The sequence below is a fragment of the Symphalangus syndactylus genome, chromosome 6 (genome assembly GCF_028878055.3).
Source record: "Symphalangus syndactylus isolate Jambi chromosome 6, NHGRI_mSymSyn1-v2.1_pri, whole genome shotgun sequence".
Taxonomy (NCBI): Eukaryota; Metazoa; Chordata; class Mammalia; order Primates; family Hylobatidae; genus Symphalangus; species Symphalangus syndactylus.
In genome coordinates this window covers 68931182-68948984 of record NC_072428.2, presented here as the reverse complement: position 1 = coordinate 68948984, position 17803 = coordinate 68931182, and the positions used below count along the sequence as shown (strand labels likewise).

At 37.9% G+C, this 17803-nt stretch overlaps 1 protein-coding gene across 1 annotated transcript in view; it reads left to right on the top strand.

Moving 5' to 3' along the window:
• The window catches only part of RAB38 (RAB38, member RAS oncogene family), a 60575-nt gene extending 43440 nt beyond the window's left edge, over window positions 1-17135 (top strand). The window contains exon 3 of the mRNA XM_055283192.2: window positions 16266-17135. Coding sequence (XP_055139167.1) covers window positions 16266-16418 — 153 coding nt within the window. The 3' untranslated portion in view covers window positions 16419-17135. The remainder of the gene's footprint in view (window positions 1-16265) is intronic.
• Window positions 17136-17803: the final 668 nt, after the last annotated feature.

Below are 17803 nucleotides of genomic sequence, written 5' to 3'. Positions count from 1 at the left end.
CGTCTGTGAGAATAACCTACACAGTTTTCCATTCATTCTTAGATTTCTATTTTCCAGTTTGTGGAATACTTCCAAATGTGCTGCTCCCTTCCTATTTTCTGGGCTTCAAAGGCAAAATAAAGATATTATAACTTCCTACACTATCCTTGGTTCAAAATTTATTGCTGTTTTTTTTTTGTTCCGCACCTTTGAATATGAATATTAGAATTGCATATGCACTTTGTAGAGAACTTAGAAAATGATCACAATTATAAAATATAAGATTTAAATTATTTGTAATCAAACCACTAATTCATTTAACTGTTAACATTTTTGTTCTGTTTCATTCAATAAGAAATATGTGTGTATGTGTATATTAAAAATAACTCCATCTTATTCATTTTAAGTCATATTTGTCCTTAAAATGTCAGTCTATAGAATTGGCTCATTAGTTATAGACCTATAATTACATATACATAATAACAACTAGAGGCAAAAGAGAAAAAAATAAAAGGTACCCAGGATGTGTAAGAAGAGCCATATTGTCTTCTGAATAATGTTTTATAATGCAAGAAGGCATGTAATATATCATAAGTGGTTCTCAGCAAGAAAATTAACATTTTTAAAGTTCACAGTTGAAGCAAAAACATCTTTACTCTGGCAAAGGTATTGTGCTTTTGAATCTATTTGCATCAGTGGAATTCTATAAAAACAACCACGAAATCAGAACTGAAGTTTGTTTGTTTGTTTGTTTGTTTGTTTGTTTTGAGATGGAGTCTCACTCTGTCACCCAGACTGGAGTTTAGTGGCGCGATCTTGGCTCACTGCAACCTCCTCCACCTCCTGGGTTCAAGCAATTCTCGTGCCTCAGCCTCCCGAATAGCTGAGTTTACACACACATGCCGCCATGCCCAACTAATTTTTGTATTTTTAGTAGAGACAGGGTTTCACCATGTTGGCCAGGCTGATCTTGAATTCCTGACCTCAAGTGATCTGCCCACCTCGGCCTCCCAAAGTGTTGGGATTATAGGTGTGAGCCACCACGCCCAGCCATTTCTTACTCTGTAAGAAATTTCTTTTATTTCTTTGTCTTTTTATTTTCTCTCAAATTTATTGAGCAACTACTTTATAACTTTCTGATGAGAGGTGCCTTTCTTCAGGTCATTTATGTTTCAACTCTACTTTCCTTATCTTGCTTTTTTGCATATCCAGTATTACAGCCTCAGTTTTCTACTTATTCTGTATATGTTAAGGTACTCAGGTGCCACTAGATTTGATCTGTTTGATAATGTGTAAGTTTATGGAAAAATATTTTCTATTTCTTTTTAAAATTATGCATTGCTTATGTCTATCTAAAATGTAAATGCGTACATCTACATTGGTATAAATATACAATTTATATTTATTTATCACTGTCCATATAGTGATATAGTAAATACAACTGAGGGTTTCCAGATTCAAAATCATTGAGCCATGCCAGGTTTGAGCTCCTCCTCCCAACCATTCCTTTTCCTCTCCTGCTACAAGTTGTCCCAGTAGAAGTTGCCACTCCTACATACTGTGTCTTTTAAGTCACTGTAACTGGCCAATAGTGTCCACATGATCCAAGTGAGTCCACTTGTGGTACCACTGTCTCTGGGACTTGGAATTGTTCTAGTCTTGAGTATGAACATGTGCCTGAAGCTAAAGTCATCAGATTTCTCCAACTGAGGTTGAGGGTAGGAAGCCTTTTCTCTTTAGTGGCAAAACTATGAGCGTATGAATCCAGAAGCTCTAAACTTCTTTATTTGCAAAAACCTGAGGGCAGATAGGAAAAATTAAGGTGATCTGATGGTATTTGAGAGATTAATTTTATTTTCTAAAGTTCCTGGAGTAGCCTGAGTCTTTCAGCAATTCTGTTACTCCTGGGAGCTACCCTCCAGATGGCCTAGGTGATTCAATGGGTTTCTGATTTTTGCAACCAGTGACTTATGGCTGATCAAGTTGACAGAGTGCACTTGCTCTAGATAATGATTGCTTAACAAATGCCTTATATTTAAACTCTCAATTTGAGAAATCTTTCCCATTAAGGGAGCATTATTCTCAGCTCTCCCACAAGTTTAACTACATTAGACAAGAGCTTGAGATAGTCTCGGGAGTCACCTTCGATTCTGTTTGGAAAAAGGGAGAGTATAAATTATCTCCCTTCACAGCTGGTGAAACGGATGCCAGAAAGAGGACTTAATCTGCCCATAGTGACCAAGATAATTTGTAGCAACATCAGGGCTAAGACTCAAGTCTCCTAATTCCCTGTCCTACGCTGTCCTGAGTATAAAGAGATTCAGTGTAACGGATATCAGCATAGAGAAGTCACAATTTCTTTTGTGCTTTTTAAATTCGAATCAGTTCATTTTTCTTTCCCTTTTACCGAACAGTTCATTCAAAATTTACATTGTAAGCAATACATGCCAACAGGCTCTATGATAACTGCTGGCAAGATAGACACTCCAAGCGTGTGTCACTTCTGCTCTCAAGAAGTTTATTATCTAGAGAGAAGGTAAATTTTAAAAAGTAATTGTACATGTGTGTGACCATAGATACTATAGGGGACTGTTAGGAGCCACCTAGGAGGTTGGTTAGCAGAACCTTGCTGGGGTTCTGGATTGGGGAGCATTGGTCTATCAGAGAGGATAATACCTTATCATAACCAATCAGATCTACTGTTTCCAACTTTGCACTATATCATCTACTCTGTTAAAATCATATTTTAAAAAATACGTATTTCATTTTGGGCTAGTCTCAGGAAAATTAGAGAAAGGTAAAAATGGGGGTAGCACTCCTTAGGCGAGGGTATAAAAAACACACAAGGTAATATAAAATTGGTTAATGAATGTCTCTATCCACAAACCCCTCTACTCTCAACCACTCCCACATATACCACCACTATTTCCAGATCAGTAGTTGTCAAACTGTGTGAAGAGGAACATTAGCTCTCTGAGATATAGCATTAGATAAGAGTTCTGTAGTCAGGTAACTTTATGACCACTGCACAATCATTCCCTTCTTTGAGATGGGCAGGAGAAAGAGAAAGCCTGTTCTCCCATCCCAACTTGAATCTGCCTTATTTCCATTCACACATAATTGATGCACATCTTTCCCCTCTGCTCCCAGTTCATTATGGTGCCTTAGTTCCCCTCATGCCTTCCAGCCTAGAATGAGAAACTGCTTTTCTGTTTAATGTAAAAAATTTGAACACATGGCACATTCCATGATCTTCTAAAGACTCTGAGAAATCCTATGATTAAAAAACACTTTTGTATTTTTTTTAATTTAACATCTAAAATCATTTAGCCATAAGATGACTTTTCTCCCATATCATCCTATGAAACTTCAGAACCTACTTGGAAATATCTTACTCTAATGAAGAAGTTTGTTTGCCCCTCCAGTCTCATATATGACTTAACAATAATACTTGGACAGTATTGTATTGTTTTCCAAGTGTTTTATTTTCAGTGCCTATTGCATGCCAGCACTATTGCTAAGTTCTTTCATGTATCTCCTCTCACTTTATACACATCCTCAATAACCTTGTGAAGTTGGCATTATTTTCATCATAGATTATACGTAAGGAAACAGGCTGAGAAAGAGATTATAGTGACTTCCTGGAGGTTAAACGAGTGGCAATACGCAGAGCTGGGATAGTTCTGAGTCTTTCTTTTTTTTATTATTATACTTTAAGTTTTAGGGTACATGTGCACAAAGTGCAGGTTTGTTACATATGTATACATGTGCCATGTTGGTGTGCTGCACCCATTAACTCATCATTTACATTAGGTATAACTCCTAATGGTATCCCTTCCCCCTCCCCCCACCCCACAGCAAGCCCGGGTGTGTGATGTTCCCCTTCCTGTGTCCATGTGTTCTCATTGTTCAGTTCCCATCTATGAGTGAGAACATGTGGTGTTTGGTTTTTTGTCCTTGCGATAGTTTGCTGAGAATGATGGTTTCCCGCTTCATCCATGTCCTACGAAGGACATCAACTCCATGTTTTATGGCTGCATGGTATTCCATGGTATATATGTGCCACATTTTCTTAATCCAGTCTATCATTGTTGGACATTTGGGTTGGTTCGAAGTCTTTCCTATTGTGAATAGTGCCACAATAAACATACGTGTGCATGTGTCTTAAAAAACTACTTTAAAGTTCATATGGAACTAAAAAAGAGCCTGCATTGCCAAGTCAATCCTAAGCCAAAAGAACAAAGCTGGAGGCATCACGCTACCTGACTTCAAACTATACTACAAGCTACAGTAACCAAAACAGCATGGTATGGGTACCAAAACAGAGATATAGACCAATGGAACAGAACAGAGCCCTCAGAAATAATGCCACCTATCTACAACTATCTGATCTTTGACAAACCTGACAAAAACAAGCAATGGGGAAAGGATTCCCTATTTAATAAATGGTGCTGGGAAAACTGGCTAGCCATATGTAGAAAGCTGAAACTGGATCCCTTCCTTACAACTTATACAAAAGTTAATTCAAGATGGATTAAAGACTTACATGTTAGACCTAAAACCATAAAAACCCTAGAAGAAAACCTAGGCAATACCATTCAGGACATAGGCATGGGCAAGGACTTCATGTCTAAAACACCAAAGGCAATGGCAACAAAAGCCGAAATTGACAAATGGGATCTAATTAAACTAAAGAGCTTCTGCACAGCAAAAGAAACCACCATCAGAGTGAACAGGCAACCTACAGAATGGGAGAAAAGTTTTTCAGTCTACTCATCTGACAAAGGGCTAATATCCAGAATCTACAAAGAACTCAAACAAATTCACAAGTTCTGAGTCTTTCTATGGCACCTTTTCCCTTAATATTAAATAGAGACAAATAATAAAAATTCAAGATACTAGACAATTCTGAAGCTAGAGGATATACTGAACTTCATCCAAAAATTCAAAGCAGAATATCAATCAGTTAGATGTTAGCAGCTAAATACTTCCAAAAAAGTTATATTTGTTCTGGAGGGGCAGGAGATCTACAGATAGAGATGGGAATAAGACTAACTCAAGCAAAGAACACATTGAGGGAAGGGTTTATGGTCTAGTTTGGTTGGAATCTGGTAGAGATGAAACAGGAGAGTTCAGACGTAGCCATGTAGGTTGGGCACCAGTTTTGTGGTTTGAACTTATTCTGAGTAGGCAATGTGAGCCCACAAGATATTTTTTCGATGAAGTATGAATGTAATTACACTTACACTTTAATTGGAGTATTTAAGAGACAATCTGGAAGGAATATGGAGGATGATTGCAATGAGAGAGAAGAAACTAGAGGCATGTGATCAGAGAGAAGACTACACAGGACATGAACTGGGGTAAAATGTTACAGTCACTGTGAGAAGAGAGAATGTCATGTCCATCATCATCTCTAAGCAGAAGTTGAAGAGCCCTAGACTAACAAGACAATCACATAACTGATTGCATAGCAAATTAAAGCATGGAGTGTAAAGCCTTTGATGAATAGTGCCTGGTCCATGAAAAGTGCTCAATGATTATTTGCTGAATAATAAATCATTTCATCTAGTTACATATTTCAAGTATTATATAAGAACTTCAAATTGATGCATCTCTTCTTTTTAATTTTCAATTACAAGTTTGTGGAATGAAGAAAAATAATGTTTTATTCCATATCTGAAAGTAGAAAATTATATAACATATTCTAAGTGCTGCCTCAGGGAGGTTACCCAGGCTAAGAATGAGTTGTTATCTGACTATGGAATTTAGGAGTTAGACGTCAGGAATTTGTGAGGGTTGGGTCGACAGGTTCTATGGTTGAGGCCAGCATTTTGGTAGTTAGCTAGTATCTCTCTGATGGCCAATGATGATGAGCATTTTTTCATGTGTCTTTTGGCTGCATAAATGTCATCTTTTGAGAAGCGTCTGTTCATATCCTTTGCCCACTTGTTGATGGGGTTTTTTTTTCTTGTAAATTTGTTTGAGTTCTTTGTAGATTCTGGATATTAGCCCTTTGTCAGATGCGTAGATTGCAAAAATTTTCTCCCATTCGTAGGTTGCCTGTTCACTCTGATGGTAGTTTCTTTTGCTGTGCAGAAGGTCTTTAGTTTAATTAGATCCCATTTGTCAATTTTAGCTTTTGTTGCCATGGCTTTTGGTGTTTTAGACATGAAGTCCCTGCCCATGCCTATGTCCTGAATGGTATTGTCCTGAATGGTATTGGAGAGTATCATTGACTCTCCAAATACGAAAAGTGACTAAAATATTAATTTATTTAGCTTTATCAACACATCCATTTTTACACATGGTTCTTCTTCCTATTTGTTTTCACCCAAGGTAACATTATTCTAACAATGCTGGTAGAAATAGTTTCATTTATGCTATCTGGAGAAGCAAGAGCTTCAAACTCTCTACTAAAGAGTTAAGGGCTAGGGCATAAGAATCATATATAAAAAAAAAATTAACTCTCTAATTTGAGAGAGAAATGAATTTGTTAAGCTAGAATTGGGTCTTATCTATAAAAGTTCTTAAGAGAGGAAGATGATGTTAAAATAATTATATGTAATATAGAGCCATAAAAATACATAATATTACTCAACTTCTACTTTTGCCCCTGGTAAAATATTCCTAATTCTCATAATTCTGCCAGATGGGTATTATCTCTGCCTTATAGGTAAGGCCAAAGAAAATTAAATATTTCGCCTAAGTACATTTAGTTATTAAACAGCACTGAAATCACTTGTGGAGCAACAGAATATAAAGAATATTTTTAAAAGAACAAAATTAGGACTCCAACCTATGTCTGCTTTACTGCAAAGCCTACAGTAGTTCAGCTCAACTTTTATAAACTGGTTTGTTTAGTCTTCCTTCCATTTCACCTAAAAGAATGGTATCAAATAATAACTGGAAAGCAAAATAAGGACAGGCAGTTGGACCTGTAAAGTAAATTTTCTTGTGAACATGTTTTCTTTTTTACTTTCTGCAGAAATCACCCACGTCTAAAATTATTTTCAGTGAAAGCTGAACTGGTCACTCTTCCAAAGTCCTTGTTCATTCATTTATTCAGTCAGTCATTCGCTTAGTCTGTATGTCTTCTGAGTGCCTACTGTTTGCAGGCACTATGCTAGACACCAGGATGGGGTAATGAATCTCCTAGAAGCTCCCAGTCCAGTAGAGGATACACAAACAAAGCATTACGTACTGACCAGTGATAAGTGCCAGAATAGAGGGATTCCTGCTCAGCCTCGGGGAGTCAGGGGAGATTTCCCATGGGAGGTGATCACTGAAGAATGACCTGAAGGAAGAAGAAGAAGGAGACAGGAGATTGTACTCATTGGAGGACCAACTATGTAATGTTTAGGTATTTCATCTGTGCATATCGTTTAACTCTAACAAGAATCTCATGAAATATAGTGATGATTGGCCTCATTTTTAAGTTAAGGAGTAGAGGCTCAGGCTTTTTACTTGTCCTTTGTTTAACAATAACTGGCAAAACCAAGTTTTAAAGCTTGACTCCAACATGCTTTCTGTTTCCATTTTATCCTACTGTATTTGGGACAATGATGTTACAGTCTCAGTCCTCAGTCTTGGCACATAGAGGTGCCAGAATAAAAGCATTTTAATTATCATAAAAATAAATTGTGAAACTCATAATTTCTGTCATTTCCAACATAGATAGCACTCAATAAATAACACTTTGAGTTGAATAAGTCTAGCAAATACTGTGGCTAAGTAGTTTATCCTATATGTGTCTCAGTCTCCTCATCTGTAAAACAGAGTTAATAGCTTATCCACCTCTCAGGGTGTAGTAAGGGTTAAATGAGATTATGTATGTAACATACATGTCATGGTGCCTAAGTGTTCAATAATAAAGTGTTCAATAATTGTTAGTAATTATTACAATTAATGTTTTGTGTCTGGTTGACCATTTATCTTTTCAAACTGATTAATGAGAAAGTAGTTTAACTAAAGGCTGCTGTTTTTCGTGAATGGGGTTTGTTAAGTCTGGCTAAACATAGTCTTTATGCTTATCTTTATTCTTTCTTTTCAAGACTGATTATTGGGTACTCCAGCACTGTTTCAGTAAAAGACTCACAGTGAGAACAATTAAAAACTTACTGAATTGAAAACAAAATGTTAATAGAGGCAATATCTATGAATATTCTGGTTCTTAATGGCAATTATTGGTAAGCCATACATTATATATTGGATTTGGAAAATGTATCTCAGGAATAGTAAACTGTCAAAAAGACTCAAGAACTGTGTCTACCTAGTATTAAGGTTATGGGGTCTGGTGCAGAAAAGGCAAGGATGTTGAACTCAGATTATTTTCAGGGGCCAGGAACTTAACAGAAATGCACATTTACAGACATTTACACATAAAAATAAATAAATAAATTGATCAATTAATAACTCTGGGCCACACGTAACACACTGTGGACTGTTTGTTCATAACTTTTGCAATTTAGAAAGAAGCAGTAGGCAAAAACTTAGAAAACATGGGTCCTCATTCCTTCAACAAACATTTATAGGGAGCAGTGGATTAAGAGCAGGGGCTCTGGGCTGGCGCGGTGGCTCACATCTGTAATCCCAGCACTTTGGGAGGCCGAGGCGGGCGGATCACAAGGTCAGGAGATCGAGAGTATCCTGGCCAACACGGTGAAATCCTGTCTCTACTAAAAATACAAAAAATTAACCGGGTGTGGCGGCGGGCGCCTGTAGTCCCAGCTACTCGGGAGGCTGAGGCAGGAGAATGGCGTGAACCCGGGAGGCGGAGCTTGCAGTGAGCCAAGATCGCGCCACTGCACTCCAGCCTGGGCGTCAGAGCGAGGCTTCGTCTCAAAAGAGCAGGGGCTCTGTTCTTGAGTCTGGCTTTGCTATTCGATAGTTGTGGAACTTTTAGGGATTGTATTATGAGTGTCTGAACATGGGCTGCAAAACCAGGTGCCAAAAGTTTGACTTGCTGGCTGTGTGACCCTGGGAAAGTTATTTAATTTCTCTATACCTCTGTTTCCTCACCTGATTTTGTGAGTACAAAACTTAGTACCAGTAAAATACATGCTATCAGGCTTATAATAAGTTATCCATAGGCATCAGCTATTTTTGGTAATATTACTGTTTAGATATCTCATATGCATTAAGCACTGTGCTTGGATCTAGGAATACAAATATAATAAAAGATAATCCTTGTTTTCAAGGACACAGACAACAGGCAGTTAGGATGTAGTGGTGTCAATGGAGGTGGGTACGAAGTACCAGGGAACACTAAAGATAACGTTTCATGGTGCTAAGAGAAGGCTACTCAGTAGAGACATTTCCAGAAACATGGAGGTATGCAGGTAGCCAGAGCTAAGAGGTGAGGTGCATTCTATAATAGCATATTCCCTGTGAGGCTCAGTAGCCTGTGTGATGCTAGGCAGATCACTTTCCCTCTCTTTGTCTTAATTTCCTGATGTGACAAAGAAAGCAGGGCGAATTAGTGGTACCTAAGTTCCCCTCCTCTTTAATAATTGGTGATTCTCTGTGAGCTTGGGGATGTTTCACGGCTGAAACAGAGCACTAGAGGTGGCTAGGGTGATGGGAGGGAGATCTCTTGGTACGTAAATGGGGAGACCTAGAAGGTATAAGGCCCTAGAGCTACAGAAAGGAGGCAAGAAAGATTTGAAATACACTTTGACATCTAAAGAATAAAGGACAGAGGCTGAGGTAAGGCCGTGGTGGGGATGAGGGAGGCATTGTCAAAGGGACACAATTTTTGGAGCTGCTTTTGTGAACCTTTCTCTTCTCTATACCCCATTTCTCCATGCTGACAATGTGACTTTGTCCTGTGTTAAAATAAGTGACAATATGGCTCAGTCTGTCCTTCCCAATGCCTGTTACACCAAACTCTGGTAACTTTCATACAAGAGGGCATCACTGAGACCTGGCCTCTCTGCGTCACACTCACCATGTATGCCCTCTCTTCATGGAGATACCACGGTAAAGTGCAAAACTGTGGGCTTTGGATTCAAATAGACATTGGTTTGGACACTAAGAAAATGTAGGCCATAGACTCTAAGAAGAGAGCAAGGAGAAGAGAAAGAAAATATAGGCAGAAGCCAAGTTCTGACCCCTACTGTCCCTGACACTTTGCACACATCATTTAGCTTCTCTGGACTTCACTTTTGTCATCTGTTAAAGGAGGGCAGTAGCTCCCATCTCAGAGTTATTGTGGTGATTAAATGAAATGCCATATTCTGAGAATAATGTCTGAAACATAAGGTCAGTTTAGGGGAGTCCCAGTAGAAGCTAATGATTGCAGTGGAGGAAAGCAGGTACCCAAAGGAAATGGGAGGTTGATATGAGCGACAAGGGAGGACAGAAGTGCTTAACAGACAGGTGTCCGCTACACTAGCACCCATGTTAGGTATTAATGATGATTAATAGAAAGCTAGCAAAATCTTTGCCACTTATGTGCTCAATAAACAAGTGCTAAATCTTCTCGGAGAAAGGATTTTTAAACCCCTGTTTCGTGTATTACTTTTTGTACAGAGGTGTTATTATCCAGTAGGCCATCTGCTCTAATTAAAATTTCACAGGGCTGGGGAATTTAGTGCCCTAACCTTGGAGTCTCGGATACAGTTGGTGTTTTGTTTGAGGTTGATGTATTTGGAAAGACTATGGGAGGATGAATTCTTTGCCAGCTTCTAACTAGGCAGATGTGAAAATTTTTCTGCTAGGATTTTTTTTTTTTTTTTTTTTGGCTCTCTGGTGCTGGGGGTCAAAGATTAAATACTTTGCCACAAGACAGATGTTCTGAAGAGCTAATTAAAAAAACTGACAAGTAACCAGGACCTCTGATGGTTAGTTGTATGTGCCTTCCTCCACCAAAAGATGAGAATCACTGTGGCTTAGAGTGATTATATTAAATTATATTTCCAGAAAGTTCAAATTGGAATAAAAAGGACAGTGTCTTTAAAGGCATTCTTAATTATATGAGTGTGTCTCAAAATTGGCTGCACATTTTAAGTGTAGAATCTTTTAAAAAAATTATGAACAACTTTATTTTTAAAATTAAATTTGTTTAAATTTCAACTTTTAGATATAGGGGCACATGTGCAGGTTTGTTATATGGGAATATTGTGTGAGGCAGAGGTTAGGAGTTTGGATCCCATCACCATGCCTAACTGGGAATTTTTTTTAATGCTCATACTGGGGCCCCATGTCAGACCAATTAGATCAATGTCTGGAAGGAGGGCCCTGGTAACATATTTGTTTTAACTCCACAAGGGATATGAATATACAGCCAGGATTAAGAAGTTATAATTTATAAATAATATCCTAGGATCTATTTTATTCCTAGGATTCATTGTAATGTAATGTATGGGGAGTAGGATGGGACCTGGAATTGGGATAGTCTTGGTTGAAATGACAGATTGGCTAAGATAATGTTCTGCTCTGGATAAGTTACTTAAGCTTTTTTCTAGCTCCCTTACCTTTAAAATATGACCATTAACTCTCCAATAGATGTTTGCGAACATTGGATGTGAGTATTATTTAATAAACAAAGCACCTGCTTAATTAACTCCATTTGCTTTTAGTAAAATTCTTTGTTAGGAATTTTAGCCTGTTTCTGAGACTTGCTTATCAGTATAAATGAAAGATTCTGAGCAGTGGCACAAAGAAGAACACGCATTACCTTAAAACAGTAGACCATCTTGTCATACTGCAGACATAGAAATAAATCACAGTGGTATCCAGTCCAATTTTACATGTCCTGGAAGTCAGAGTATATACATTTCCTTTCTAGCAAAAGATGCCCATGGAGATGTTGTGACTACTGCCTATAATAAATGCAAATGAAAATTTCCATGTAGTGTTTTTCATTTACGCTGGCAGCTCTGTTTCTATACAATTACCCAGAAAATGTGGGCTTGACTGTCTATTTGGATGCCAAGTAGCTCAATCAATTATATTGCAATCTAATTGCCCAAAGAGTCTGAACCTGCAATTCTATCAGGCAGGGTCTGATTATCCATGCTGACCTTGGGTTATGGGGAGAGGGAGGTTTGTCCTATATTGTTATTTCTTCTCCTAGCCTAGGCCCTTTGGCTGTGACCTGATTGGTATATAGAAAGTCAGAAAGACCAGATATGGTTCGAAGTGCCAGTAATACAAATCAACCTTGCCTGATTCCTGGTTGCATGCTCCTACCTTGCATGCTGGAACCAGGTGCTCTGCCCATTGTGTTCCTTTATTTATTTGGGGATATATTTGGGGGGGGGAGCTGAGATAAGGATTTGGCTTCAAGCTTGTGCTTTAAACAGTATACATCTTGCCTTTTGTAGTAAACATGTGGTAAATATTAGTATTTATTCTTCTCCCTGAGCTCACAGCTGGCCATCCCAATTACTAGTGTGTGACTTGGGGCCAGTCACTTTCCCTTTCTGAAGCTCAATATCCTCAGCTGCAAAATGAAGGAATGGAAAACACACACACATTGTGTTCTTCTGATGGTTAACTTGTGTGAGGAGAATATATAGATAACATTTATTGAATGTGTACTGTGTGCCTTTCACTGTTCTAAGTATTTCATGTTTCAAGTATTAATATATATTAACTTACAATCATTTGTGAGGTAAATTTTTAATTCTCTCTTTTACAGATGAGGAAACTGAAGCATGAAGTGGTTAAAGTAATTTTTCTGAGGTCATGCAACCAGAAAGTAGGGGAACTAAGATAAGGGTTTGTCCCCAGGCCTGTACTCTAAACACTATACCCCTTGCCTTTTTGTAGTGTGCCTGTGGTAAATATAGTCAAAAGCATTTGCAGTTCTTCCTGGCTTTCTCTTAAAATTTCTAATCTGAAATATGTATACCATGACAATCAGCACCTTGGTACACATATATTAGGTATTCACTAAATGGTTACTGATAGGTCAGCTGTTAAAGTGCTAAGGATCTGTACAGGCTTGTCTAGTAATGGACTTTTATAGTACTGTGGTTACTGACATTTTACCTGCAAAAAACCCTCAATGCCTCTACTTGGCAAATTTAGGATTCAAGGCTCTACAGAGATCTGGCACCCTGATGCCCTTTCCAACCTTTTTATGCTTTTGCTATTTACACAAACCCTGCTAGTGGGTAAGCTCAGTCAGGAATGAGATGTATCATCTGTATATTGGTATGCCTAGTACTTGATGGAAATCTAAATACTATTAATTGGATGAATGAACCTGACTCAGGCACCATGAACTGCTACTCTTTGTACATGCAGTCTAAGCAGTCACTCCTTGGCTCTGCCTGTTTCCTGTCTCTAGAGCCCATCCTTCATGGTCCACTCTCCTAGGCCTAATACCCATCTAGACTTTACTCAGTGTGTTAAAACTCACAAACAATTTAAACAGTGTTATCTTATATTTTCACTAAAATGACCCTGCTAGGTTGCCACTAATTTGAGCTTAGATTTCAGTTCTTTTTCTCATAATGATAGTGGATTTTCATTGATTTTCCCATACTAGCATTGAATTTTCCTCATTAGTAGATTTTGTCAATTTGCACAGTATGATGAAGGGAAACCTATTTAACTGGCATTTAATATATGAGTGGAGGTTTAAAAAATACTACTGGCAAATCTAACTTTCATCATATATTAAGAAGGGCCCTTTCTAATGTTTAAAATTGTTTTCCTGTCATATAAACATGTTTTTATTATAATATATGGAAGAGAAATAAACTAGTATTATTTAACACTTGCTGGGTCTAACACTAAAGAACTAACTTTTATTTGTGATTGTTCTTGGTTTTCTGAACAATCTGGAAAAGGAATGCAGCTTAGCAAAAGCCAGGCTTTGATGTCAGAAAGACCCAGTGTAAGCTCTGGCCTCCCAGCCCACTTGCTGTGTGATCCTGGGGAAGCCTCTTAACCCCTTACAGTTAAGCTTTCTTGTCTGTAAACATATATGGTAATATCTCATGTTTGGTATTTGGGGTATAATTTTGTTGTCTCCTTCTCCAACACACAAGCAATAGCCAAATGAGAATCAAAGTACTGTCTTATGAATGGCCAGGCAAGTACACTAAAGCCATTCAAATAGGGCTTCTTTAATGAGATGTGGTGGCCCTTAAGCCCAAGGCCTGGAAGGCTGAGCGAGGAGACTGCTTTTTACCTTCCTGAATGGGAGACAGTAGAGGACCATTGGACAGGCCTCCACTCAGTCACATAGCAAGTGGCAGGGCTCCGGAACAAAGTGTTGAGCTGGGTTTGTTCCAAAAAGCAAGGCCCTGCCTAGGTCAGTTGGTTGCCTGGGAGCAGGGAGCTCAAGTGTGACCCTTGGACATGACACTAGGAAGAGGAAGAGTGGCAGAAGACATGCTAAGCACAGGCCATGACTTTAAGGCACAGGAAGTTGCCCTACAGGGGATGGGGCAGAAGCATTGCTGTTCTCTCAGGACTGGATTCCATAGAGTCAGGAAGATACTTGAGCTGAAGGAAGAAATGCCATCCCCACCCTTACCCCAACAATAATAACAAAATCCATACGGACAAAGAAACTAATCTTTATCTTAAAGGGTTTTAAATGGGATTAAATAAGATTACTTATTTACTGTTGAAGTCCCTAGCAAGTTCACATTGTGAAAGCAATAATGTCTGCTGCACTCTGTCAAGGGAAGCAAATTTTTATTACGTAAGTGTTATCATCAAGACCATTTTATAGCTGGGGAAAGGGAGGCTTAGAGAAAGGAACACCGGTCTGGTAAAAAGCAACAACAATAATATAATAAGCAAAAAGGCAACCACGCCTTTACCTTGTGTTTTGGATTTAGAAACCCTGGGAAACATTTTCTTTAAGGCTGTCTAGAGGGGAGATAAATAATCAGGCTATACTTGTCTGGAACTCCAAAGTTACCTTAAGCTTTCATAGCTGGTGAACTCAGTTTCAGGCTTGAAGGATGGGGAACCTGCTAATGAACATTTACAACTAAGGTCATTAGTCATGGATGCCATTTGGAAACCAACACTACTTCTTATATTTTCCAAGTAATATGACTTCATTCAATGATCTCAAAATATATCAACAACTTTGACATACATGCAAAAATCAGGAATAAGTACTTCCACTTCAGATTGGACAACAAGGTTCTGTAGTAAAACATTTTAACAATGAGAAAGCCTTGTCTCTTTACATTAATTATGAAGAAATACATCAAAGAAGTTCTACAAATTGTGATTAAAAACAATCAAATTTAACTTTACTGGAGATCTTTAACTACTTTTTACCTAAGCAAAGATATTTATTTTAGTACACTGGTAGTATATTTTCTATATTTCTTAGGTTTCTGACCAGCAGGAACAAAAAAAGCAGTTTAACTTATACTACTGACATATTTTAGATTCAAATGTTTGCTCCGTATTTTTTCCAAATTCAAGTTTATTTCATTTTTGAACCTAAACTTATATTTCCAATTTTACTTTTTTCTTTGAAGAGTTATATCCATCTGGAATGTCTAGATAATGCCAGGGTTTATTTGGGGTAATAACCCCAAATCTCAGTGGGTTAAAATAGCAAGGTCATCATTGTCATGCACACTACACAGCATGGGCTGATTGGGATACTTGCCTCTACTTGATCTCACTCACAGACCTTATCCAAAAGAGTTTCCATTGCTGTGCTTCCACAGGAAGAAACAGAGAGAAAAAACATAGGAAATTGAGCATTGGCTCTTATTGCTCCTATATGAAAGTGACACACGTTACTTCTCACATTTTGATGCCCAACAAGTCACATGTCCATGGCTAAGTTCAAAGAGGTCAGAACAGTGCACTCTTCTCCATTTAACTGGAGGACAGAGACCCAGAAATATTTATGAAACCATTAATGAATACTGTAAAAGATGTCTTATCATTCTTACTTTATATCAAGGTTACAAAAATAGTATGTGGCAGAGGGCAATTATAAATCTAAGTCAGATTAAAGGTTTATGTTTCTTCTACAATATTATTATGGTTTGAGTATGTGGAAATGTGAAAATAAGAAAATTGCCCTCTAACTGAAATTTAACCTACTAAGTAAATCCACCAAACACCATTCTTCCTCTATGACACAGCAAAATAAATACTTCTTTTGTGAGGAACCAAAGAGTAAAGTTCTTTGAAGGAACAAGTAAGAGTGAGGAAAACAGAAGGGGAATGCATATGTAGCATATAGGAAGGAATATTTAAATGAATTGTCACATATAAGTCTCTGCTCTAGCATTATTTCAGAGTATTGAATAAGAAAAATTGTTTTATTTTTTCCCTCATAGGAAAATATAAACATTGATGAAGCCTCCAGATGCCTGGTGAAACACATACTTGCAAATGAGTGTGACCTAATGGAGTCTATTGAGCCGGACGTCGTGAAGCCCCATCTCACATCAACCAAGGTTGCCAGCTGCTCTGGCTGTGCCAAATCCTAGTAGGCACCTTTGCTGGTGTCTGATAGGAATGACCTCATCATTCCGTGAATTGTGCCTCTGTTTTTACCATTTTGGGTAAACGTCAGGATAGAGATATCACATGTGGCAAACCAAAGATCTATGCCTCTATTTTTTCAATGAGAGAGAAATAGCAAATGTTCTTTCTGTGCTTTCCTCACCATCATCACAGTGTTTACAGACTTTTGAAAATATTTAGTCTGTTACAAACTTCTGTCGTGTAGCTGACCAAAATCCTGCAGGGCCACAGTCAGCCCTGTTATTTGCTTCTTTTAATCAGCAAAGGCCTCAAGTCTTAAAATAAAAGGGGAGAAGAACAAACTAGCTGTCAAGTTAAGGATTGGCTTTCACCTTGCCCTGGTGTCTTTGTCCAGATTTCAATATATTCTCTGATGGCCTGACAGGCCTATTAAGTAGATGTGATATTTTCTCCCAAGATGACCTCCATTCTTGGCAGACCTAAGGGTTGCCTCTGAGTTAGCTCTTTGGAATCATGAACACAGGTGTGCTATATTTTCCTTGTCCTAATTGTCACTTGCCGTGGCCTGAATGTTGGCTTAACTGAATATTGTATGAAAAGAAATGCCTCCGTATGTGCCTTTCTGTTAGCTTTCTCTGACTCAAGCTGTGGGGCTCCTCTATACGTGTAATATATACTATATATATTTTCGCAAGTGAACAATAAAACATTAAAAGATACTGTTTCCCTGTTTATGAAAGTGCTTTAAGTTTCTTAGTATTGTGAAGGGATTTTTTTTTTGGACAAAGTAAACAGGGTTCTCAAGATCCATTTCTAAAATTTTATTTCAAGGAGGAGATGAGAAATGTATGCTTAAAGAAACTGCTGGACACTATTAAAACTGGGATGAGTCTATGCCATCTGCATTTACTGTTCATATTGACATTTAGGCCAGAGAGTATACAGTGCATATACATATTCTTAGTTAATCAGAAGAATATGTCCTCATAGATTCTGATTAAGAAAGGTGCCAGATCAATCAACATAAAAAAAAAACAATAAAATATGCATTGTGACACCTTGGTTTACACAGTGGTTGTGGTGCTGATACGTGCAGGTAGCTGTTATTTTAATGTCATTATTTTATATTAATATTTGTAATATACTCACAGGAGTCATATATACATATATATATATATATATATATATATATATATATTTTTTTTTTTTTTTTTTTAGACGGAGTCTTGCTATGTCACCAGGCTGGAGTGCAGTGGCACAATCAGCTCACTGCAACTTCCACCTCCTGGGTTCAAGCAATTCTCCTGCCTCAGCCTCCTGAGTAGCTGGGACTACAGGCATGTGCCACCACGCCCAGCTAATTTTTGTATTTTTAGTAGAGACGAGG